This window comes from Pyrgilauda ruficollis, unplaced genomic scaffold, assembly GCF_017590135.1.
Source record: "Pyrgilauda ruficollis isolate IOZ18807 unplaced genomic scaffold, ASM1759013v1 scaffold42, whole genome shotgun sequence".
Lineage (NCBI taxonomy): Eukaryota > Metazoa > Chordata > Aves > Passeriformes > Passeridae > Pyrgilauda > Pyrgilauda ruficollis.
In genome coordinates this window covers 5,290,087-5,316,031 of record NW_024525712.1, presented here as the reverse complement: position 1 = coordinate 5,316,031, position 25,945 = coordinate 5,290,087, and the positions used below count along the sequence as shown (strand labels likewise).

At 37.2% G+C, this 25,945-nt stretch overlaps 1 protein-coding gene across 4 annotated transcripts in view; it reads right to left on the bottom strand.

Annotated features, from left to right (window-relative positions):
- Nucleotides 1-25,945, bottom strand: part of MYT1L (myelin transcription factor 1 like) — a 128,377-nt gene that overhangs the window by 66,993 nt on the left and 35,439 nt on the right. For 3 of the 4 annotated variants that reach the window (XM_041477889.1, XM_041477890.1, XM_041477888.1), the window contains exons 5-9: nt 13,252-14,223; nt 8,492-8,626; nt 5,870-5,960; nt 3,502-3,609; nt 103-314 (exon numbers count right to left, since the gene is read on the bottom strand). In XM_041477889.1, the coding sequence (XP_041333823.1) occupies nt 103-314; nt 3,502-3,609; nt 5,870-5,960; nt 8,492-8,626; nt 13,252-14,223 (1,518 nt within the window). Of the gene's footprint in view, nt 1-102; nt 315-3,501; nt 3,610-5,869; nt 5,961-8,491; nt 8,627-13,245; nt 14,224-25,945 lie in introns of all 4 variants that reach the window. The other variant, XM_041477887.1, reaches the window with a different exon arrangement.

Below are 25,945 nucleotides of genomic sequence, written 5' to 3'. Positions count from 1 at the left end.
GCATGAACATGAAAACATGTCTTATTTGTATGATGTTTACATATACAACAACATGATTAACTGCAAACTTGTCTCTCATGTATAAGAGTGTGCACCTCCTACCATCATATCCTTTGGGGGATATATCCCTGGATTGCACCTTGGGAGCTATGGCTCTCTTGCCATAGGCATGGTTGTCATAACTGTTATATTCAAACGAAGTCTTAGAGTATTTCTCTAGTTCCTTGGCCAAGTTGGAGCGGGGTGTGGTGGTGGGGACATTGTTTCTGTAGCCATACTGAGGGATCTCCAATTGCTTAACAAAGCACATGGGCCTAGAAATTAAAGATATGTACAGTTTGTTAGATGCAGTTCAGTTCACTATGTTTGTGCATAATTTATAGTTCAGATTAGAAAATCTTAGTTATTTCTTGAACTCAAGAGACAGCAATATATTATTGCATTTCCTTAGTTTGGTTATTTTCAGCAGACAAACAATATTTATTTCCTTGAACAAAGCCTAGACAAAATTAATTCTAATGCCACTAAATGTATCCTGCAGCTAAAAGTATTTTAAAGTTCTGTTTTAAAATACTTCAGGGTTTCCCTTTCCCCTTGTAATTGCACCACAAAGCAAATATTTTTTTCTTTTGGGAGGTGAATCTAAGAGGGGTAAGCAGACTGACAGAAGAAGTTTGGATGAATTCTTTAAGTATCAAGAAGAAAAAGTAGATTGGGAAGCTCCACCTAATTTATGGCATTTCCTCCATATTTCTTGCAACAGAGTTGTATGCTGTTTTTCTCTGTGCTTTCAAAAGTAACTATTCCTGTTTCATCTTTCAATATACAAATCCATGTTCATCTTGAGAAGAGTCTCAGAAGCTCTGTCAACTCTGAGCTGCTGCCTTGCAGGTCCTGCTCATCCTTAAATGCAAGATTCTGGCAGGAGCTGCAATTCCTGACACACAGATGCACACGTCAAGGAAGGTCCTGAGAATGAATACAAAATAAAACTGTTTCAATTAAATATGTCTTTCATTTAGGATGGAGGGAGGACAGTCAGAAGAAGCCCTGATGGATGGATTTTTCAGTCATTTGAGAAACTTGTGAAATCTCAGCGAAAGAATGCTGCAGTGAACTCCACTGTCACACCATCTTCTGCATGTGGACACAGGAGTCATCAGCTCAAAGCGGGCAAACGAAGGCCAGATCCTGCAAACCCTGCTATAGAAGAAAGTGTTACATGACTGGGTCGTAGGAAGCAACTGCTACACAACACTGCAAGTCTACCTGCTGCATGTAGCAGGAGGTGAGGATGATGAACAGCACACCTGAGTGCTTCTGCTGGAATTAAGAAGCATATATATTTTTTAAATTTTTCTTCTTTTTTCTTCTTTTTTTTTTTTTCTGCATTTATAACCAGAGGAAATGGAATGAACAATCATAGGAACATAAACTCAGTTGAGATCAGAAGTATCATCATGTTGACTAACAAAGTGAAATGTGCTCAATAATAAGAATTAGTTTTTAAATATTATATAATGTTTTTCCAAATGAATTTATTATAATAACATTTATTGAGGATATTTATGTAAATATTACCAAAAATCATATTATTAATACTATTCCCTTTGATTTACATATGCTTATTCCTTTAGACACTTCTTCCTCACAAAATACAGTGGGCTTATTTATACAGTGAGCTCATATGAATAATAGTTTGATCCTGTCTCAAGATAATCTATATTTAACCAAAGACCTGCAATTCTGATCCTGAACATTTAGTGCAAATCCAAAATTTCAGTGGAATAAAAGTCCTATGAATTTGATTTCTTTTTAAGTAAGAACTTTCAAATGCAGGTGGGATGGAAACTGGGATGAAGACAAATATTCAGGATTTACTCTTAAAACATCTCCGTATGCCCATCAATTGCCTGCACACAAATATTATAAATAGCTGCCAAGTTCATCTTAAATACTTCAATGACTTAAAGGTAAAAGGGAAGCAAGAGACAAGATGAAAGAATTATCTGAGTTGCCTATAGAAACTGAAACATGAGGCAGCTCACAAGTGAAGTTAAGATTGCAGAACAATCCTAGGGAGTTTGCCAGCAAACTGGATGTTGCTTTTGAGCAGTTGCCTTCTATGGCAACTGACTTCAGTGGCTTCTCTGTAATAAGCAGTGGTAAAAGCCACTGCAATTTTCATCTGTCTTTTTCCATCAAGTGAGAAACTGTTTTATTCCCTCAAAGAGCGGAGTTTTTTTTACTAATGGGATTTGAAGAACTCTTCTCTAAGAAACCTCTGTGGGATGTTGCATGCCAAGCTGTGCAAACTGAATTAGGGGCAGTTAAGATAAAGCCCATCAAAACAAATCTGCAGAAGGAGAGCATAGTCAACAGCAATGATGAAAAATCTTCTGTAGATGTGAACCATAATTCTGTGTTCCCAGCTCCACGGAAATGCTGGTTTTTGAAAAGACCATCAAGATTAGATGAACTTTTAAGAGAATATTTGAAGAACGGCATTGATAATACAGTAGAAAACTTTAAGTAGCCCAATCGGTTCTTAAATCTAAAAGACAGCTAAAGACTGAGAACTATGGGATAAGTAGGAAATTCTAGGAACTAAAGCTGCAGCACTTCCTCCATGCTCTTTGAGGCAGCTGGGAGGGATGTACCTATCCCAGCCCACAGATATTGCAGTATCCATGGAGAAATTCTGCAGCTTTTGGGGCATCATCAGCATAAGGCTGGTACAATCATGCAGAAGTTTGATTGCTTTACATGCATCCTTCACACTTCAGCTCCTTAGAAGTAAGATTTTTTTCCACCCACATATCTCAAAAGAGGAGACAATAGCACAAAGCTGGATGCAACTTCAGATAAATGCAGAATCCTACATGGATGAAGAAAAGGAGTATAATAACATAAAATTGGTTAAAGGTCCCTTCCATATGAAAATTTAGATAATTCTTGTCTTTTTCTTCTCTCTGTCCTTCCTGGCAGAGAATGGGGGGAACAGAGACAAAGAACTAAGCCTGATGTTATTTTGGAACCTAAGCTATATCTGGTACTTTTCCAAGTGTCCTGCCAAAAGTTTACCAGTTTGGTAATGCAGATAGGGCTTCTGGTTTAATTTAAACTGATATTTACTAGTAAAAGCCTGCTGAAAAAACCAAGACTTACCGGTAAATATTAGTTTATTCCCAAAAGATACCAACTTTTTTCACACTGTTCTTAGACTTTGCACTCCAGCAGTCATCTTTACACCAAACAATGCCTAAGACAAAAATGAGCTTTTCAGCTTTACATGTATTTGCCAAAATAATTACCAACCCTCCCCCATGAAAACTGAGTGGGAAAAATACACTGTGAGAATTGGATCCAGAAGCCCTAATTCTAACTCTTCTTTAAAGGAGATATATATGTATATACAATGTATATAAATATAAATTCTCAGATTAGGTGAATGTGTGATGAATTCTGCATAAGAATAAGTATTATAGTGATTTCTAATACCTTAAAACCCGATCTGATGCCTGGTTTGATTTTGACACATCACAGTTCTGATGCTTCTCTTGAGCTTTAGCCAGTTTCTCTGCTGCAGCAATAGGACATCCAGAGAGGCTGCAATTACAGAAAGGAAATTTAATTGTCTTGTCCTGCATAGTTTCACATTATAGCACTGATCCAATTACTCCTTCTCCTCCTTAGCAGCATCAGGAAGAATCTGAAGGAAAAGGGTTTCCAAAACTGTTTTGATCATGTCTATTTTCTTTAGAATAGACTTCTTTTCTTCTGCTTTCAAAGTTGCATGGTAAATCTTACATCTGCTCTTCTTCTCTCACAGTATATGGGTAGATTATTCATGGATGTCAGCCAGGGAACATACCAGTAGGAGAGGAGAATATAAACTGGAATCTACTGTGCAGCTCTGCTAGCAGACTTGTGACCTTTATACATCTACAAATGTTGCCAATGAAATGGCTCCTGAAGACAATTAAATGACAACAGCATATAGGCCAAATCTTGTGCTGCTTCACACCTCATTCAGCTCCATTAACTCCAATCTTTTTGTTAGGCATATAAATGAGTGCAAAATTTTGCCTTGGGTTGCTAAATCTACATGTCAACTGTTAGTGTTTGTTCATGAATTTCAGCCATCAAAGTATGCTTTCTAGTAGTAGATGATGTAAAATGCAAAGCATTTCTGCACTGGAAATTCAATTAAATTTGCTAAAGCTGAACTATTATTGAAGTGGCAATAATAAGCCTGATTCTTATGGAAGATTTAGAACTGAGAAAAATAAATATACTGATACCAGCAGATGGTGCTCTTAGGGAAGCTGTAAAACCCTGTGACCTGACAATGGAGGGGTTCCTTTCCTTGTCTTAGTCTATTGCAAGCTTATGTGATCACAGCTCCCTGTGCTCTCCACAGGAATAGAAATTAAAATGAAAGGCAAATCAGTGCATTCCCAGATGCTCCCTTCTTTACAGGAAATAAGTGGAAAAAAAAAAAAGAAAAAAGTGTAGTAGAGAAAAATGCCCCAAAAGCTGCAGAAAGAGGTAAGCACATACTGCAGAGTGCTCCCCCTGCCCGCCCTCGCTGCCCTAGTTCTGCAGAGGGTGAGGGAGCTCTGTGCAGCTCTGGAGCCATGCCAGGGGGCAGCTGCGCTCCACTGACATGCTCTTCCTCAGACACCTCAAATATTCTAGTGGAAATTCAGCCAGAAGTGAATGCTGCTTCAAGCAGCAGTAATTCCCATAAAGCCTTCTCAGGGGTTTCTGCTGCATCTACTGGCAGTGTCGCTGCAGAGAAGGGGTACCAGAGCCTACTGCAGGCAGGCTGGTACCCACAAGAGTCTTCTGGGGGAAATGCAGCTGATATGAGGGGCTAGGTGAGACTGAATGCCCCGCACTTGTACTCCCTTAAGCCTTAATGCTACAATTAACAGTAAAAAGGAATTTAATAACAGGAACATTGCACAGTTCCTTTTACCCTCTTATCCTCTTAAATTTTCTGGATTTTTAAAATTGTAAAGGAAGAGGCAAGATTTTGTTATTGTTCTGTGGGAAAACTATAACATATAGAACACCAAAGTAACATTTTCAAAATTTGTTTGACAGAATTTAACTTGCAATAGTATCCCTTCTCTAAGAATCTAGTACTAATCTTAGGAAACTATGGAAAAGTTGCTTTTTTCCTTGATCTTTTTTTTTTTTTTTAATAGACTACTTACTTCTATTATTTCTGCCTTTTCATTTTTAAGGGTAATGAAACATGTTCTTAATGTTTCTTAAACAGCCAAGATTCTCATTCAGTTTTAGATGAATAAGTACTTAGGGATTATGACTATGGTCAGGTAAGAAAGCTAACAGCTGTGTATTTAAAATACTGTTTCTCGTGTATTAAAAAAACCCAATAATTTAGGATTTGAGTAGGTTTTTTCATTCACTAGAAAAAAATCTCTGAAGAAAGTGAAGTGTGAGAACATGAACTCTTTCCTAGTCCTGATGTTGAAAAAATCTTTCTCCCTGCAATACACCCTTGAGGAGTCATACCATTTGTTTTGTACAACTGCTGTTCAGCAAATATCAAAACAAAAAGAAAAAAAAAAAGTCCACTCAAAAAGCTAAGGATGCTTAAAATGTCTTCTGTGGATCAATCCAACCATACTACAGCAAACGCACACTCGTTCTCCTCAGAAAATACATGAATAAATGTTACTCTTTAAAATGGAGAAAGCACACGAAGCACCATCTGTCAATCCTCAGAACAGAACAACGACACACACTCACTCCCCCCCACCAATGGACTGCTAGAGGGGCTGCAGTTCGGAGGCACTGTTCCCTCTAGATTGGTGTCCAGCGACGGCATCCTTACCTTCGGTGGGAATTCCTGTTGCTATTTACGTGGCCCCGGCCTGTGCAGCCTGGTGTAGGACACTTAAGAACATTTTCATGCATGGCAAGAACTTGACAAGGAGAGTAAGAGAAAACAGCAGAGTATGAAAACAAGAAAAAAAAATCAAATCCCAGTATATATGAAATCATTTTAAAACAAAGCAGGATTCATTAACAACCAGCATTCCTCCAAATACACGTGACACACATAGCCAATAAAGCCTGATGAGGAAACTAAGTATTGTGACCCTATGCTCATTAACACAGGGCAACAGTGAAAGTTATGGAGGTTACAGAACCTATAAACAAATGCATCTCTGGTGCAACAGTGAAGCAGAAGACGCCCAACATCTTCTTCATACAAAACCACTGAGCAAAGATCAGCTCAACAGTAAAGGGTGAGCTAGCAACCATACAAAACAAAATTACAGACTGGAAAAACTCCTTCAGGAAATGTATGTATTCTTAATAGATAGCTTTATAAACAAAGTATCAAACTCATGAGCTGAGAATCTGCTCTCAAGCTATACTGGTAGAACATTGAATTATTTGAAACACAGCTCAGTACAACCCTGAACAGAATTTAACCCTAACTATAAGGCAGGCCGATTGAGCTAGGGGCCAGTTCTGCTCGCTTCCACATAGATATATCGTTCAGATCTACATAGTGAGCAGAATGGATCCTTTATTTTTTTACTCTTGTTCTCTACAAATGTGATATTTTTTTTTTCAAAATACTAAGAACCAAAATTAAGTACTTAAAAATTGAGAGATGGCAGAAAAAAAAAGTAAAAAAGAAATAAGTGGTACAAGCTTTAGCAAGTAAACTGATTTACATCCACATTTGCATCCACTGCAAGCTGGATGGAAAACTTACTCCAAGGCTGCTCAGAGCAGTACCTCTCTAAATCATAAAGCTCATGCTATGAAGGGCCAAATTATCAAGAACTTTTTGGGAGCACTGAAGAGTTTTTTATGACATGAAGCATATCTGAATCCATGTCTCAGAGCTGGATAGCAGTACATCACTCAGTGGAAAAAAGTTATCCAGCCCTTGTGAAGTTTCTCATTTTCTCACACAAGAAGTGGTCTGGAAGCCTGTATTTAGTTCTCACTCAAAAAAAAAAAAAAATCTAATAAAATCAGGAGATACGTTGACTGAGTTAAGAACTGAATAAAAGCTGTTCAGAGACTTGAGAATTAAACCATGTATGCTCATTAAAAGATAACCATCATCATCATCATCACCCCATCATCAGTGTGATAAAATGTGTATAGATGCAAAAGCTTCACTCTGAAATTCCTAATATTTAAAGCTGTTCTTGAAACATGCTTCACAAGGCCAACATCACAGGAAAAAAAAAGATGAGCTCACCTTTGTCATTTTAGTAGGTACAAGAGCATGCAAACAGTTTAAAGCTATATTCTTCTTTGATTTGCAAAGTCTTCTAAAGAGCTTTTTATTTACCATTTGAAAAAATGATAGAACTTTGAGCAACTGAATAAATATTTGTATTTCAGAAAATTACAGGGTCTTGGAAAGCAGAGAAATTACTTTATTTTTTCTACTGTATTCAGAGACCAACCAAACTACAGCAAAGTTTCCTAAAGCACTTCCTCATTACTTTACTTCTGGAAGAAGCCACTGTACCAGGAAAGAGGAGACTTGTTATGTCTGCCACTTTTGCAGTGCTAATCTTCTTCTGGTTTCCTGTCCATCTGAATCTACTTTCCTTTGGAAACTGGGGACCATTTTAGTTCTGACCGTTTTTATAACATTCCCTTAAGGCTGTTGCAAATTCATTGAGGTTAAGTCCAGAAGTGCTAATGGACAGTGAGGATTTTAAGTTCATACGGAATTGAATCCATAGCTCCGTTTTAAAACTGGTGTGAAAGAAAATAGGATCTTAGCTAGACACTTCCTGATGAAAACCAGCACAGAGTAATTAGCTTCAACAGGACTATGCTGATTTCACCAGCCAAGGAGGTGACTTCCAGAAATGAAGCCCTCTGCCTTTAGGTGGGTGTACACGAGCTCATATGAGTGAACTTCCTATGCAGAGAATTTACTGACATGGCAGGAAGTTCCACCCATGTGACTGAGAGGTGTCATTTGCTCAAAATCCTGAGTTCTGTAGCTAAGTAAACAGCCAAATTATTATTTTTTATAATATGTACTAGTTTAATATAAATTATGTTTCAGACACAACAATAACACAGGAGAGGGGTTGCAAGTTTTTCAGGAATAATTATTCCTGTACAAGACAATAAGGACATTTGATATGACATTAGCACGCAGAAGCAAAAGCAGTGCACATCTTCTGGAAACCTTTTTCTCTGTTGACTAAATATGTCTATTAAAAAATAACCTAGGATTCTCAAAATCAAAGAATACAGCTTTAAAAGTTGTTCTTTTAGTGTAAAGTTAGTAAAGAATGGAAACAATGGAATAAAGGAAAAAGTATAACACAGAACAGTTGACTAACTTGAGACAAACCATACTGAAAAATGAAATTAATTTTTTAAATAAAAGGTTTAAAAAGCATGCTAGAAATTTTTTTGTAGTTTTATCCCCAGTTTCCATGAAAGAATGTGAACTTACTTTCTGGAGGGACCCTATCTTTGTGTGGGCATCCTGACAAACTGCGGTGATGGGGGTAAAGCCCCGTTACATGGCCAGTTCCATCACACCCAGGGGTAGGACATTTGCTCTCTTTCTTTTCTGTTCTTGAGGGATCTATAATTTACAACAAATGTGTCAAGTGAATGAGTCTTTTCACATTTCTGTAAGAAGGTTCATTTAATCATGTCATTTACTCTTTGGTAAATGTTATTAAGAAAACTGGAAAAAAAACCCCAAAACCCTACTTCTTATCACAGTTCTGTCATTTTTATCCTGTTATCTTCTTCTCAGACTGCAGGCTCCCATGATCATGGCATTATCCATTCACAATGATTGGAAAATGACCTTTTTATAGCAAAGCCGTACCACTGTCAATCAATGTTCTGCTGGCAAGCATTAGCTCAAGGGTGAAAGGTCATTTGGAAACTGTTTAGATGGAGTTTCCCTTCTTTACATTCTTATTTGCCTCATGTGTTAAGGTCTGCAAATGTACTGTCATAGCAGTTCAATGTCCTGAGAGTAGCAAATGCAGCTCTTCAGCATGATTCCACAAAAAATCCCTTTTCCAAGACACAATGAGGAAATGATTCTTGTTTTCTTTAAATTCCTTACAAAGTGGTAAAATTACATAAATATTCCTTGATTTTCAATAAATTATGGTGGAGTAAACATTGTAATCAGAATTACTGAAAGTATTGCTTGCACTGTAAATCTTGGCCATTACCAACATGCATATGTAACATCTGAATATTCATATGCTTGAAAGGTTAATGACCTTTTAGAATGTTGTTGGATTTTCTGACTACAAATCAAAGAAAAGTCTAACTAGACATTTTTTCCCACAAAATAAAGCTTTCTGCCAATGATGTAATGGAATACCGGTGACATTTATCCTGATTTAGAAATTTCTCACATAACTTCATGTGCTTATTTCCTTTAACAGAACATCTGTAGAATATCTATTCTTCCAGACAAGGACATGATACAAATTACATCTTATCATCTTGACCACAGTTGCCAGGTTTTGGACATTATTGCTGATTTTCATATCACTATTAAAGGGATAAAATTCAGGATACAAAAACTGCTACAGTTTTAGCTTAAGATCACCAACAGCTTTTTTAGTCCATCATTCCTTTCACTACCCAATCTGAACTATCCTCATTTAATAATTTTGTGTTGCTCTTGTAATTTCTCTGCTTCAGTATTGATGCTTTCATCTCCGTAAAATAAGATTTTGCTACTTGTTTTCCAGTAAGACTTTTTTACATTAAATTCCATCATAGCTTCAACAGAACCCTCAGCACAATAGGGGGAAATTTCAATACTTGTGGAACTTCACGGACAACCCATTCTTTTCATCATGAATCAATACAATCCAGAGTTCACATTCTGTTTTGGACTTATCTTTCCCCAATTTCTCTCTGGTAGGTTTTATATATACTTTTACTTTTCAAGTTCTTCCAAAACAGCTTCAGTTTACAGAAAATCTTTAGCTCCTCTCCATGTCTCCATGTCTTCAACCCATTCTTAAAATATAATCTCATACTTAAACTCTGTGTTTTGCAAATAGAACCCCTAATTATGGTAGTTTTATTTTACTTAACTTGCATGTGGACTGTAGAACACAGTTCTTTGTTCCATGCTCTTTAACAACAAATAAACATAGAAATTTATCTCCAATGTGCTATACAGTTATCACAACACTCCTGGGAAGACCATAATCTCATACATCAGGAAATTGAAGAAAGAGATCAAGAAGTTAAACCCAAGGCCACAGAAGGAGCAAATGTCAGAGGAGGGATTTGAATTCCTGCCAGATAGGCCTGTGCTGAGACCACTAGAACAGCAAGCCCACAGCTACATACATACACAACTCTAAGCAACTCATCAAGTCAAGTACTTTGGGATGTGTAAAAGTATTAGGTAAGTGAATAGATAATGTAAATGAAATACAAATTATGTAAATACAACAATATTCAAGGACTGCAAAAAATGTAGATGATTAATAGACCATAATGGCTTTTTAGAGACTTTAAACTAGAGGAACTTTAGCTACTCGACATTGTTGGAACTCCACCAAAGTCAGTGAAGGTATTGTAATTTAGAGCAGCTGAGGATCTAGACACTTGCATCCTACAGCATCAAGCAAATCCTGCTCTGTATTCAAGTCTACATCATAAAGTTATAGCACATATCAGATCCTTAAGAGCCTTTATGGTCTAATGAGTCAGAAAAGATGCTGTATACTACTCTTAATGATTTCAAAACTTGCATAAAATTGCACTTGCACAATTTCCCATTGCTTTTAATGGAAGACATTTGAGTAAACTTTTCACAACTTTATATGAAACATTGGATACTGTTCTGTAAATCCTCTTCTGCTATTTGGGAGAGATATTGCAGTTTTACTGAACTCTGCAACCTTTTCTCACTCCTTGCCACAATGGAAGTATTTCCTGAGTGAAGGGTGTCAAAGGACTTTAAAAGGTTTCAAAATGCATAAATTTCAGAAGAAGACATGTTTAGAAAGCTTAAAATGGCAGGGGAAAATGTTAACAGTCTCTTAATGGTTGTTTCAGTGATCTTTGAAGCCAAGAGACAGTTCTCACTGCAAACCTGTGTTCCCAAGAAAGTTTCCACCTAACTTTATCATATATCTCTGAAGGTATCTCTTCCAGCAGTATTCGGAAGATAACATGTGACTGGAGAACAAATGATACAAGCAACTGTCTTACTTCAAGCTTCTCTCAACAACTACCAGAATATTCCCCACAGGTCTGTTGGTTTTGCTTGGTTTAGTTTTTTGTGGGGGTTTTTTTTGTTGTTGGTTTTTTTTGGTTCTGTTTTGGGTTTTTTTTTTTTTTTTTTTTTTTGTTTTTTTTTGGGTTTTTTTTTGGTTGGGTTTTTTTTTTAGTGTGTTTTTTTTGTGGGTTTTTTGTTTTGTTTTGTTTTAAATAAGGGAATTTTTCTTTCTTTTTATATTAAAAAGGTCAAGAATGATACACTCCACAAAGTTTCATGTCCAAACTCCCACAGTATTTAGTCTCGGGTGAGCCTTGGACCTATTACCAATTCAGCCTGCAGCTCCCAAGAAACAGGATGGTTCAAAGAAGCTATAGAATTTACTAAAATAGGATATCCATACATTTCTCACTGTCAGAAATGATATAGGTTTTTTGGAGAGAGCAGGCCTATATACAAAAAAGTTTTCCCAGCTATATATATACTGAAAAGATTGGACAATACCAGAATTCAAAAACCCTTCAAAAATTAATTTTTGTTTGCCATGTTTTCTGTGTTTTTAGAGACATATACTTACAGGGAAACGTATCCATAATAGGTCATATGTGAACAACATTTAGCACAACATCCACATGGCTATGCAGTAATACACTAACTAAATAAATCTGTCTTCCCCAAATGCCCAAAGTTACTACAGCATACACTGGACTATACTTGTGGTTAGAACAAACAAAAATTCACTAAAACACATTGCAGCAGTGTTTGACATCAGTAATTTGCATGCATTTCTAAAAGACTGATCATTACTTTTGTTCAAGACTTGTGAAAAATGACCAAAACTTTATTGGATCAAGATGTTGTCTGCCTACATGAATGTCACAGGCAGATTATTTTTTCAAAACATGGATTTATAAAAAAAGAGAAAAATGCCCACCATGTCAATTGTAGAAAGCAAACCAAATATTTTTACAACAAATATAAGCTAAACTCAGTCCCTGTTTAGCATCTCCCAAGAAATGCCACGTCCTCAACTTCCACTAAAGTCAATGGGAATCAGGGGTGTTCAATGAATCTCAGGAGGTACTGAGCACTTAATACAGCATGGCCCTACATGTACAGATGTAAACACGTTAAAGAGGAGTGTCATAATATAAACACACCATCACCATGATTATCCTGCAAATTAAAAGGCATTCTAAAGGTAACCTTTAGTCTGTTGTGATTTTTTTTGTTTGGTTTGGTTTTTGTTGCTTTTTTTTTGTTTCTCTTGTATTGAATTATGGTCAAGGCAGCACCTTAACTGTTTCCACAATGGAATGAAACCAGTGAAGTGGAATGCACATAAGAAAGAAATTGCTATTGATCTCAGCCCAGGCCACACCATGCCTTGCATAGCAAATGGTTTCCATTACCTTACTATCTTAAGATAATTAATGTGCAGTCACTGCCCTTATCTTATGTTATCGGTCATTTTGATACTGTTCAATTTCTATCAGGCAATTCTACATTTTAGACAGGAGAGGCTTCATCAATAACTGTCATTTGATGATAATTTTATAAGTCACGATGCCACCTACCCAATCCAATCTGTAATATATGCACTTCATAGCTGATTGACTATCTGCTGCATAAACCCCCCCTTCAATATAGTTTGCAACACAATTATCTTTTTTAATTATTACTATAAAACATATTAAAACCATGAGAAAAATCTTTGCCTCTTTCAACATGATCTCTTGTTTTGTTTCCCTGAGAAGTTGCTTTTTTAATTTAGCCAATGATATACTGTGCATATTTCTAACACTGCAGAATGAGTTCTTTCATTTTATAATCATAGCATGATGCGATTTTACAATCATGTCATACTACAATTTTCATAAAGTTCCCATTATGTGGAGTTAACACTTCATTTCAGAAATCTATGCAAAAACTTAACATGTTAGCTCACACTTTCTCATGACATAACATACGGTATATAGAAATATTACCTTTACCATAATATGGCTTTTTGACATGGCCGTCACTTGGTTTAGGCTTCCTGTCATCTCCAGAAAGGTGTCTTGGAGACTGTTCCTCAAATGATCTCATATTATCCCTCCTTCCAGCTTCCACTGCCATTTTTTCTCTCATGGCTTTTGCTCTCTCTGTTTCCAAAGCAATTGCTTTCTCAAGCAGGGTTAAGTTACCTTTTGTCATATCAAACACTTCTTCAGACCTATCTGAAGTAATAGAGGTGGTATCATCGTCTCTTTCATGACAACCATCCTCCTTGGCACAGCTAGAAAAAGTCCTAGATCTGGGGCTCAACTGTTCTTCAAGCCTCATTAGGTTCATCATATCAGAGTAATTCCGGTCTGGTGTTCTTCCTTGGAAGTCATCTTCTTGCCTGACATGCTGACGAGTGTTCATGTTTTGCTGTTGGTTTCTTTCCTGTGGGTTTGTCTCACTGAGTTTCCTAGCCAGATCAAAACACTGGTTCCTTAAGCACTCCAAACTGCTGAGACACACCTCTTCATCACTCTCCTCCACTATTTTTTCTGTAAGTCCATTGTTCACAGGCTTCCCTAGCATTACAAAGTTCATATTCCTATTGTCTTGCTGTGAAGTATTGTCTGCATAATTTCTGTCATTAATATTTTCTGAAAGCACTACACCATGTCCTTGTGCTAATAATTTAAGGGAGTCCACTGTTTCCCTAACCACATCACTGTCTAAATCTAAACTCAGCTCACTTTTTCGACCGATATTTTCATTTTTGTCACTATCATCTTCCAGACTATTAGATGTATTGCTGTTCATTTCTGATTCTGTCCTGGCTCTGTATGCTGCATCCTCTGCAATTTTGCCAAGATTTAACAATGACTTGGCCACCAGTTCATCGTAATTATCATACTCATCATTATTGTTATCGTCTTTTTCTGTGTCTTGCATTATTCGAGTATTGTGACAATTCATTTGATGGTCTTCTGCATAAAAAACAGAAACAAAGAAAGAAACAAAGAAAGAAAGAAAAAGGAAAAGAAAAGAAAAAAGTGGCTACAATTGGAACTGTTGTTGCAATTGCACGGACAGAAAACAAACTGCATGTCAAATATTGTTAATCATACAGCAATTTTAGAATGCTATGGCTGACCCATTTGAACTGAATTCTCTATAGTCCATAGGGCTATTTTTGTTTATTTGCTATTCACATGAATTTCTTTCACAGAACTGATAAGAAAAAGGCAATCAAAATGCTAATTACTACTACTGCTGAATATTATGGCATAAATACTTATGTTTCTCCTTTCACTTCTATATTCACAGTTTTATGGGATTTATTACAATCACATTATTCGGATGACATAATTGCCTGTGTTTCCAACTTTTCTCATTCCTATATTTCCTGTAAATGTGGTAGATGGTAAAAGAGTGAATACTACCGGATTTATTCTCTTACTGATGAATGCCATTCACCAAAATAGAAAGAGTATACTCCAAGAAGGAAAAGTCACATTTTTAACACCATACACACAATTAACACTAGTTGACCAATAGCAATGCAAAAATATTAAAATGGCATTTTACTTAGTGGATCCATCAGTAAAATCAAAAGCTCTCAGTTCAACTGTGGAGAAGTTAAGAACTTTAAAAAGAGTTGTTACAGGAAAGGAGGATAGAAGGAATTATATGCACAACATAATTTTAAGTAAATATGCTAGCCCAAATTTTATAGTCATATATATATGATAGGGCTGTTATTTATTGTTTTGTGTACTGTAACAGAATGGTGCTGCGTTATCACATTTTACTCAGCTTTGTTCTAGTAACTGTTTAATAACATAGGGAGGGCTTAATAAGATGGAGCCAAAGAGGGGCACTGAGGAGGAGATTCACCTCACCTAACTTTAGACATAAGCAAGGCAGACACCTACACCTACATCTACATCCATGGTTCCGTCCTCAGTCAGTAAGAGAAGCAGACACTTTATGGACACAGCCCACCTGATCTGGTTAAGATACCTTCTTGAGAATAAAACTGATAACCACTACAAGTGCCTGTTTCTCTTCATTGACAACAAAGGGACATAAACTTGATGCCCACCTTAAAAATACCCACACTCAGTCAGATGAATATCATTCAGAGAGCCTCTTCTGGTAGCTCATGTTCACTCAGTTATGACATTATTAGACCCAGTCTTAAAACATACATTCATAATTATGGAGTAATGAACACTGCACAACTTATATTTTGAAAATTGACCACACAAGCTGTATTTTGCAGCCCTGGACAAAAAGTTCCTAGATCTGTCATTACAGTGACATGCTAGGCCAGTTTCTCAGATGGTGCAAACTGAAAGAAACCAGTAGAGCTAGGATAATTAACACCTGCTCAAGAGCTAATCCATCAACTTCTGATAGCATCTTTTCAGCTTAGATGTATTTTCAACACTAGTGCTCCTAAACACATAGCAATTTCTGAAGTGTGGCTCATATTTTAGGTTAAACAAATCAAAGTGGGAAATTTCAGGTAGTAGGTGGCTTGTGCACTAACATTTTAGAAATAGGAAAGAGTGATTGATAAAAATAGTTTTTATGTCAATAGTCAAGATAATAAATCAAGATTTGTAAAACAAAGCTAAACAGCACAATAATTAATATTTCAGCCACAAGATAGTATTTCTTCTACACAGTGGTTAGGGATCCTGGGATGATAGTAGGCTGTAGTTAAGCAGCAGAACTGGTTGATGACTAGGCTATGTCTAGAAAAAAGATGCTCTAACAGTAAAATATTATATCTTGCATATCATCCACTTAAATACAGAGGAAAGATAATTAATAAGGAAGATTGTATGGTATTTCTACATCACAAGATATTCTAAGCAAGTAGTGGGTTATCTGTTTATCATAAAAGGTGGTTTTATTTTAGTTGCTATGTCTTTCAAGATCATCATAATTCACATTTATCTTTCAGTGCCACAAAAATTAAGGATATCAGAGTATCAGATTTTCAGTGTAGAAGTAAGGTTTGCCACTTACACTTCCTATTTGAAAAATGTCCATCTTGAATAACTGAATAGAAGAAGGCAATGAAAGATGAGTGGATAGCACAGATAGCCTGTGCTATTTGAAAAGCAAGTACACTAATAATTTTCTAAAGTAAAATGTACGAACAAATCCCACATTAATTTAAACATTAAGGATAAAACCTGGTGCCAAGGAGATTGTTCCATAGAAACTGAGGCTTTTGTGGAATGCTTCTTGTAACTACACTGATGGGCAATTAGATGCACCAAAGAAACATCAAAGTAATTAAAGAAGCAACAAGCTATAGCTCCAAAACTGCCAGTGCCTTCAGGTTTAGGATGAGGTATCAACAAACACTGGTGAAATCAGTCCAAATCTAGCTGCAATACAATACTGAAATACAAAGTTGGAAAAAAAAGAAATTTCTCAAGTTATCCTGAGAACTGCTCAGGTATGCAGTGGCTATTATAGGCCAACTTCTGAAAGATGAAAAGCTCCAGGGATTGTTTCTTAAAAGCGGGGGATGTGTTTGTAAATTATCACCAAGAAGAGGAAGATGTTATACCTTGCCTCCACAAGTGAAAAGTCAAAATATGAATCATGTACCGTATGACAGAACACATCTAACTTCCTTTTGAGTAGGTAAGCTGGGTGAAAGCTATAACTACAGTATTTTTTATTCTGTTTGTTTGGCTATATCCTTTTCTGGTCTCCCATCCATTCAGTCATAAAATGAAGAAGTAAAAGGTAATGGAAGAGAAGAAATGACAGAGGTGGGAAAACAAAATATTTGAGTAAGTTTCATTTCTCATATTTTAATTTTTGGCCTTTTTTTTTTTTATCTCCTTTCTTTAACAACTATTTTAGTCATGTCTTTTATCTCCATGTAGCAGTTAATTTTAATGAGGAAGTTATTTATGTATGCCATGTCATCCCCACAATAACAGTTGGATTCTAAGCTTGCTCTGGTGAGGCACCTATCATTTGTTTATCAAAATGAAACTTTAAATACTAAATCAGTTTGTTTATTAGTTAAGGGTCTTCTAGGGAGCATACTACACTAGCAGCTCTATGTGAACTATATGCCTTTTCTTTGATTCAGGTCTGTAAAGTTTAATCTTGCTTTCATTTCACATTTCTGTGATTCCTTAGATTTGATCTTTAACTCAGTAACTACCTTTACAGTGTGCTGTTTAATGGCTGTCTGTTAAATGACTGCAAAACCTGGAGAGGTCAAAGATTTACTCTACCTCTTGCATAAGTTTTGGAACCAGTGATGCAAACTGAAGATTTTTATTTTGGGAAGAGATTGGGTTTGTCTCACAAAGACATAAGCTAGCCAGTTTAGGTGAAGAATGTACAAATTTATAATATATCCTTTTTATGTTAATTTTAGGGTTGCATGGACAAAGAATATGCACTGCATATTTAAAAAGAATATCACATTATTCTAGCCCTCTTCCACAAAATATCATGACAATTTAGATATTCTAGACTGTACAATTTGTTCTTTTTAACTCCCAGCAGATACAACAAACGGCAGAAAGAAATTATAGTGGAGAAGTGTAGAACAGCTATTAAGAGCTGGAAGCCTTTAGCCATTTCGACAGAAGTGCACTTGTATTGCGCTACAAAAAAAGTGAATAATTTGATTTCTTATTGCACCTTTCATCCAAGGATCTCAAAGCACTTTACAAACATTATTTTAGAAAGCCTCACAACACCCCTGTGAGGTAGGTACTTTAACCCCATTTTACAGATGGGAAATTGAGACACAGAGAACTTCAGTGACTCTTTCCATGTCATACCAGGAGTCACGGGAGAATAAGAATTATAGGCTCTATATCCTTGACTGTTTCCTCCTTTTGTTCCTATCACATCCAATTTTAAACAATATTTTTTTTTTCAGAAGAAATGGCTTGCTGGTTTCAGTGTAGGGAGTCATGCAAAACAGCACCTTCCTTTTGAAAAGGAAAATACACAGCATTTAGATTGAGAGATTCTGCAGAGAGAGGCAATGATACTTCAGAAATAACAGCTACATTCCTACCAAAGGACAAAGACTTCAGAAACAAGACTTTCCAGATCTGTGGTCTGTGTATCAAATTACTCACTTTTCTTCCAAGCATGGGCAAACATGATGGCTGAGAAGCTAAACCTACATGTGGTCACACAGGCTTCCTGCCCAGATGGATGGTTTCATTATCCAGGCAGCATTTCCTGATTTAAAACACTTCACTGCTCTTGCCACTGCTACTTGTCAATTCCTAAGTGCTCAGCACATGATACTACTGCATCACCATTCTTCTCCCTTTAAGCTGTAATGCAAAGTACACGCACACATCTCCACACTACAGTCTCTGATAGCTGGCCTATGAGAAACATTTAGACAATGTTGGCACAAATTAATTCCAACTCTTAGAAAGCTACAGCATAATATGGGGAGGGGGATTGCCTGTAAACTGCCATCTTGGGGAGAATCTTGTAAGGAAACTGAAGAGGTGGAAAACTCAGTGAGCCCTCAATTTCTGCACTCCACATGGAAGAAACAGAGGCTCAACTCTCCAAGGAGCTAAGCAAAATCACCTAAAAGTCTGAACACTCCTACTGACATGGGACTTGGATTACAGCCCAAGCAAATATGCCTATTTCATGGATGCACTGAACTCTGAAGTTGACCATGTGCATGAAGAAGTCTTTCTTCACCTTTGCAAAATTTCCTGAGGTTCTTTTATGCTGGAAGTGCTATAGGTAAAGACCCAAGCAATTTGGTTGTTATAACAACTGGTTTCTTTATGGACCTTATACACCTAGTGGAAGTCAAAAGAAAAAGTTAACAGTTCACTTAGTTAATTGATTCTCTCTAGCTATTCCATTATGTTCCATTTTTTATTTTTCCACTTCTCCCCCTCAGCCTGCTACAACTACTTACAACAGTTATAATACTGGGACTTATTGTTTAGACTCTCCTAGAATTATACTATTCAATTAATAACCAATGCTCAAAGTAAAATAAATGGAGAGTAGAGGTCATTAAGGAAGTCAGCAAGGAAGTCCTGAGCTGAAGAACATAGCATGTTACAGTAGGAGTCAGTATTATAAATTAATAGTGAGAACTACAGTGCATCAAGCCCATATAGACCTTTAAATATGCACAATTTGCCACCTTATGTATCTTTTAGTTCCTTTTTTTTTCTGTTATGTTTTGATCTTTTCATTTATTATAGGTACTTTTTATCTGGTTTTGCTTGCTGAAAATTTAAGTTCTACCTTCTTTTTTTTTTGTTTCTTTTTTACTTTTCCCTAAGGACCAAAAGTGATCCTCACAGATCTGAATTTCTTTCCTTTTGTGAAGTGATTACTAACACATAAAGACTAACACAAAAAGATATTACTTTTTAATTAATCTGCTTGCTATTTAAAAACATTTTAAAAAGAGTAATAATAAAATATTTTGGTATAAAAGCATTTTGAAGATTTAGTTTTCTGCACAAATCAGTGCATTCTTGTCTAAAGGCAGAGGTGTTTTACATAATCAATGCCCTGAAACACTCCTTTTTGTTTGACATTTGTATGACCTATTATTATGCCTCTGCTTGTGTCACACCTGCATGAATAACAAGCATCCTGATCTACAAATGTTCACATTAAGTATTGGTAGAATATGGATGTTCTTACTTGGGTTATTCCTATTAAAATAAAGACAGAGAGCACCAGGTAAAACAGAGCAACGTCCTTTTAAAATTTTCTGTCATTTGTTATTCATCCATGTTTTCCCAATTCAAATCCCTATAAGCTACCTGTAGGAGCAGAGTTTTGGAAAAGGATTCAAGGATATCTGACAAGTCTTCTGACAAGATCATGACTGGGGTAATTTTGCTTCAAGTGCCACACTGTAAGAGCTTCTTAAAGGTTATCTAGGTTCTGACCCAAGCCAATATGTTTAAGATTTTGTAATTTTACCACAAGATACTGTTTGCCTTTCTTTGATCTTAGGAGATTGTCACTTGCTATTGACAGCACACTGGTGCCACGGAATCACACAGCAGCTGAGGCTGGAAGGGACCTCGAGAGGCTACGTGCTCCAACACCTGCTCAAAAAAAAAGCGTGCTTAGAGCACTTATCAGGGCCCTGTTCTGTCAGTGCAGCTTTGAAGGTCTTCCAGGATAGAAATACCACAGCATCTCTGGGAAATCTATTCCAGTGTTTGACCCCTGTCATAATGAGAAATTCATTCTTATTTCTAAATAGATTTATTTTTTGTTACAACTTGTGTCTTGTCTCTTATTCTTATGCTACACACTAACATCTTCTGTCCACTCTGTACAAGTAGCTGAAACCTAAGTTCTCCCCTTAACTTTTTCTTCCTCAAGTGAACAAACTGGGTTTTTTGCAGTGTTTCTGCACATCATGTGGTCCACTTCTTTAATCACCCTGGTTGTTCATCACTGGACTACAATATTTCAAGACTTTCTTGTGCTGATGGACAAAATGATGTCTTTGGAGCATCTTGTGATGATGCTCCAAAACCGAACCTATTACTCTACATACAAAAGTGTAAGCGCCACATAAAATGGAATAACAATTTATTTCCCTTTTGATTTCTGTTTCTCAAGTCTTTTCATCCTGACAGCCAAATATTATTTCCAAAAGTCAAAAGCCAATTAATTTTCTGGGATTTATCTTGTTTTCCTCCACCACAAAGACAACAGAAAATACTTTTTGGTTATCTACAGGCATGCCTTTAAGTAGGAAAGGTCCCTGATTGGTATGAAGCCTGCTTGTTTGGTTTGCAGTATCTGCAATATTTGGTACGAAGGCATATGTTTGGGTTTGAGAAGAAATGTGCTGAGATTATCTCTGAACATAAGTGGATATACTGGGTTTGCAAGGGCAGGAAATTTAGCCAGTCACTCCCACCTGGTCTACATTTCTTTGTGAATCAGGTTCAGGCAGCCCTTAATTGTTTTAACTTGACTTCTGTCTGGGCAGATAATGAGACGGCTTTAGCTGGTGACTGGCATTAATTTCATCCTACTTTTTCTCTCCAGGAAGTCAATATGAGGGAGGCAAGATATTTTATCTCATAGCATTATAATGATTCAATGGAGTTTGGCAATTTCTTGCCTTCTCTCAGGGTTCCACAGCTCAGCGGGGCACCAGGCAATGAGGAAGCCAAAGCTATTTTCCAGATACTGGGATACAGCAGGAAGACAGCAGGGGAGCAGAGGACCAGCTGCACTGATGGCAGAACACCCACTCAGAGAGCTCTTGGTACGGGAGCTTCTCATGGGGCTATTCCTAAGACTGCTCCAGAAACAGTGACCTGTGCCTACACCCCTCTCCATATTCATTGCTTTACAAAGGATGCAGCCTGAAGAACACATTTTCAGTTCATAAAGCAATATTTTCTTTCTCACTGAGTGAGAGGTTGGAATCCTCAGTATAGGGATACAGAATCCCTTTTTACTGTTTTTTTCAGCTCAGATCTCTGACTCAGTGTCAGGCCATACTGAACATGTCTCCATATGAACTACACATCTAGATTCCGTTTACAGCTAATGGACAAAAACATGCATCCTGGGATATGATTTTTCATCCTAACCTAGGTATCTATAGTAGATTGGCTGAATTATCCCCCAGAAGTGACTATTTATCTTTATTCATTATCAGTTAAACTGATGGAGTGAATCCTATCCTTATTCCTTTTACTCAAAATTTTTAAGTTGATCCTTGCTGAATTTCAATGGTATCTTTAGTATGACACAGTAGGAACTGCTAAGTGGAAGGAATAAGGAGCTACACAAAAGTAACTATCTTTTGGTTGTAGATAGACAAAGATCAGGAAAGGCTGATGTGGATGGGATACTATGGATGCTTTGGATGGGATTATGCTTATGACTGTATGATTTACATTATTGTTTGGTCTCCATTGTAAGTTTAATTGCTTTTTTATAGTTGTGATTACTAAAAAAAGCCTGTTTGTGCTTTGATAAGCTGACCTGACTGGCCAAAGGGACAGAGGCACATATCACTACCATTCTAGAGGATGAGAGAATTGCTAAATATGGTATCATGGAAATTTCTTCTTCATGTCTCTCTTTTTATCCCCTCAATGAGTTCAGTGCCAAAGAATCTGGAAAGACAAAGACATCTCCACACACAAGTGCCAGACTTTACTTCATCTGAAATGTAAAGCTTTTACTTAGGGTGTTTGTTTCTTTATTTTTATCCCTTCATTTAGGTTTTTGATCTACATTTGTCTCATTCCCTATGTTCCCATGATAGGGAAGGCTGAGTAATAATCCACAGTATAAAAAGATAGTAAATACAAACGATTCTTTACCTGTTTGGTTATAGCCCTCTATTATTAATATTATCTTCTGTCCCTATTAATCAGGGACAGAACAGTAAATGGAGAAGTGGAATGTGATTATTCATGCTGGTACACTCTTAGCGAGGCTCTGGCATGATTTTGACTTGAGTGACTTAGCAGTTTTCCAGCAGTGTCCAGATGCAGTGAAGAGGTGCTGGTAAGGGACCATTCCCAAGGAGTTTGAATGTGGTGAAAGTATTTTGGAAGGTAAAAGATTATCTGTATATGCACACAAATCATGCAACAGTTGAACTCAGCATTACACGAGTGGACTGTGGTCTGTTTTATTCACTCACATGGATGTAGTCATTGATTAATGTGACTGAAGGGACAAAGGCAGGAAAATCCATAAGCTGGGATCAATGGAGAACACATTTCAGAAGGAAAGAGTAAGGTAAATTTAAACCATTTACCATGGGTTTACATGGCAAGGTTTTGGTAGCAGGGTGGGCTACAACTTCCAGCAACTTCCTGCATGTTCAGGAGAGCCAATGCCAGCCAGCTCCACAGTGAACCCACTACTGGCAAAGGCTGAGCCCATCAATAATTGTAGGAACATGTCTGTGATAACATATTTAACAAGGAAAAAGAAAATGTATTGGGCAAAGGTAGCTGCAGACAGAGAAGAGTTGAGTGAGCATATGTGAGAGGAACAGGAGGGGTAGGAGATGCTCCAGGCACTGGAGCTGAGATTCCCCTGCAGTCCATGGTACAGACCATGGTGAGGCAGCTGTGCCCCTGCAGCCCATGGAGACCCATGGTGGAGCGGAGATCCATGGTGGAGCAGAGATCCACCTGCAGCCTGTGGAGGAGCCCACATCTGAGCAAGTGGATGCTTGAAAGAGGCTGTGACCTTCTGGGAAGGCTGCACTGAAACAGGTTCCTGTCAGCATCCTCCATGGAGAGAGGAGCCCATGCTGGAAAAGTTGGCTAGCAGGACCGGTGACCCCATGGAGGACCCACGCTGCAGGAATCTGCTCCAGAAAGGCTGCACCCTGCAGAAAGGGACCCATGCTGGAGCAGTGTGAAGAACTGAAGCCCATGGGAAAGACTCAAACTGAAATTCATGGAGGACTTCTTTCATGGGAGGGACCCTACACTGGAACAGGGGAAGGACTCCTTTCCCTGAGAAGGAAGCAGTGGGAAAAACAAACTGTGATGAACTGCCTGTAACCCTCATTTCCTTTCTCCCTGCACCACTGGAGAGAGCAGGCAGACCCTGGATAAGAGGTTTTATTTTGCTTCTCATTATCCTACTCTGATTTTCACTGGTAAATTCAAATAATTTCCACAAGCTGACTCTCTTCTGCATTTGATGGCAACTGGTGAGTTATCTCTCCTTGATTTTATCTCAGCTCAGGAGAGAAATGATAAAGAGTGGCTTTGGTGGACACTTGGCATCTAGCCAGGGTCAACCCTGCCCAACCAAGCTACTCCAGTCAGCCAAGTACACATATACAGTGGACCTCAAAAAAGAGAAAATGGTGACTTCAATGGCTCTTAGTGAGCTGCAGAGAGTCTTTAGTACCTTCTGTTTATTTGCCATCTATGTGTATAGACAGCCCATGTGACTGGAAGTGTGTAAGAACGAGAGAAGAGTACCAGACACCTGTTAAATGTAGGAAATGTATGCTATAGTACCAGATATAGATCACCTTTTATGTCACTATGGCATCTGCAAAGATATATCCAGTGAGGCTCTTCCAAGTACCTGTCCACCTAAAGACCCCATACAGCTCCCATTTTAGAATTTGAGTGATTTCACACTGCTATTCAGATCTGCATTGCAATACCTGTCCTGATGATGAAAGCTTGTATCTCTTAGATGGAGAGTGTGTGCTGGACAAATCTAACAACCTTCATATTTACTTACATTTCTATACATTTTCAACTAATATGTACCTACTAGCTATGATGGCAGTGGCTTTATTGCCAGTATCACAGTACCTAAATTAAATACAGCAGCACAGCCTCAGTGCATGGCTGAAATCTCTGCTGAAAAAAAACTATCCTTGCATAAACAACAAGCAACAAAAAACTAAAATCAGATAACCACAATAGGCAGTCTTCCAAAATACATGCATGTACATACAGAGACAATCTCACACCATACAAAACTAAAACCTGAGTCTGAGTCTGGACTCAGGATCCTGCAGCCTAGAAGCTATTTGCCTGGAGTTCTCTGGTGAAAGTAAAGTATGTGAGATAAAGTCAATACCTTTACTTCTGCCTGAAATTATTTATGTGTGGGTTTTTTTTTTTTTTTTCACTTAACATACTGCTACCTTACAATTGCCTTTTGTGTGACTATTTTTAGGTTCTAGTCTCATTAACTTAACTTTCTGTGCACTAAAGTATCTGAGCCAATGGAAATAACCTATCCATCATGAACTTTTTCTCTCTGTTCCTTTGTATCTGGTGCTGTATTATGTTTTATGACTTAAAATGAATTTATTAAATCGAACTGCATCAAATCTATTCCTAAAACTCAGATAAACTGTGTACATTATTTCTACACTGTCTATATTCTTGATGTGCAATTTGCAGATTTCAAGCAAAACACTTACTTGCCAGAGGACATTAATTCTTTCTTTAATAAATACAGTGCTATTAATTTTAGTTATGCATTTTTTAAACAGTTACTAATTTTGGCTCATTGCTGTTTGTATCTTATACAGACATCAACTGTAGTTTAAAAATCCTTGTTTACAGTATTATAAAAAGTCTGAGAGAGTCCACACATATTGGATGGGGTTCTAAAAGTGCTCTGAATATGTCTAGTTCTGATTCTACTAATGACTAATGATACAGAATTTTATCATTAAGAAAAAAAGACACAGTAAGTGACTTCACATTGTGAACTACAGGAAAATGCTCACATATAAGTAGGGAGGAGAAAATATAACAGAAAAAATCTGTGCTGCATTGCCTGTGGGTGTGGGTATTTTGTTTAGCCCTGATCTTCCATCTTAAAGCCTTTTAACTGTCAATTTAAAGATTCTACATAACACAGATTCTTTACTGCAGCTTTCACATCTGTCATTTCCTGCTGTCCATGAAGGAATCCTAACAGCATATTTCATTTTCTCTCTGCAGTATTCCCATGCTGACCTCCTAAGTGTTTCTTTACATCTTTCTGCATTTTTCTTTCCTGCATAAGCCCTGTCATCCCTTTTACGTTTGGAACTTATTGCTTCCATTTCTGTATCTGAAGACCCTCCAGCTGCTGAATCAAATTTTTTCTTAAACTCATACCATATCTTTAATGGGGATTTCAACATAGATCATTTAAAAAAAAATCTTA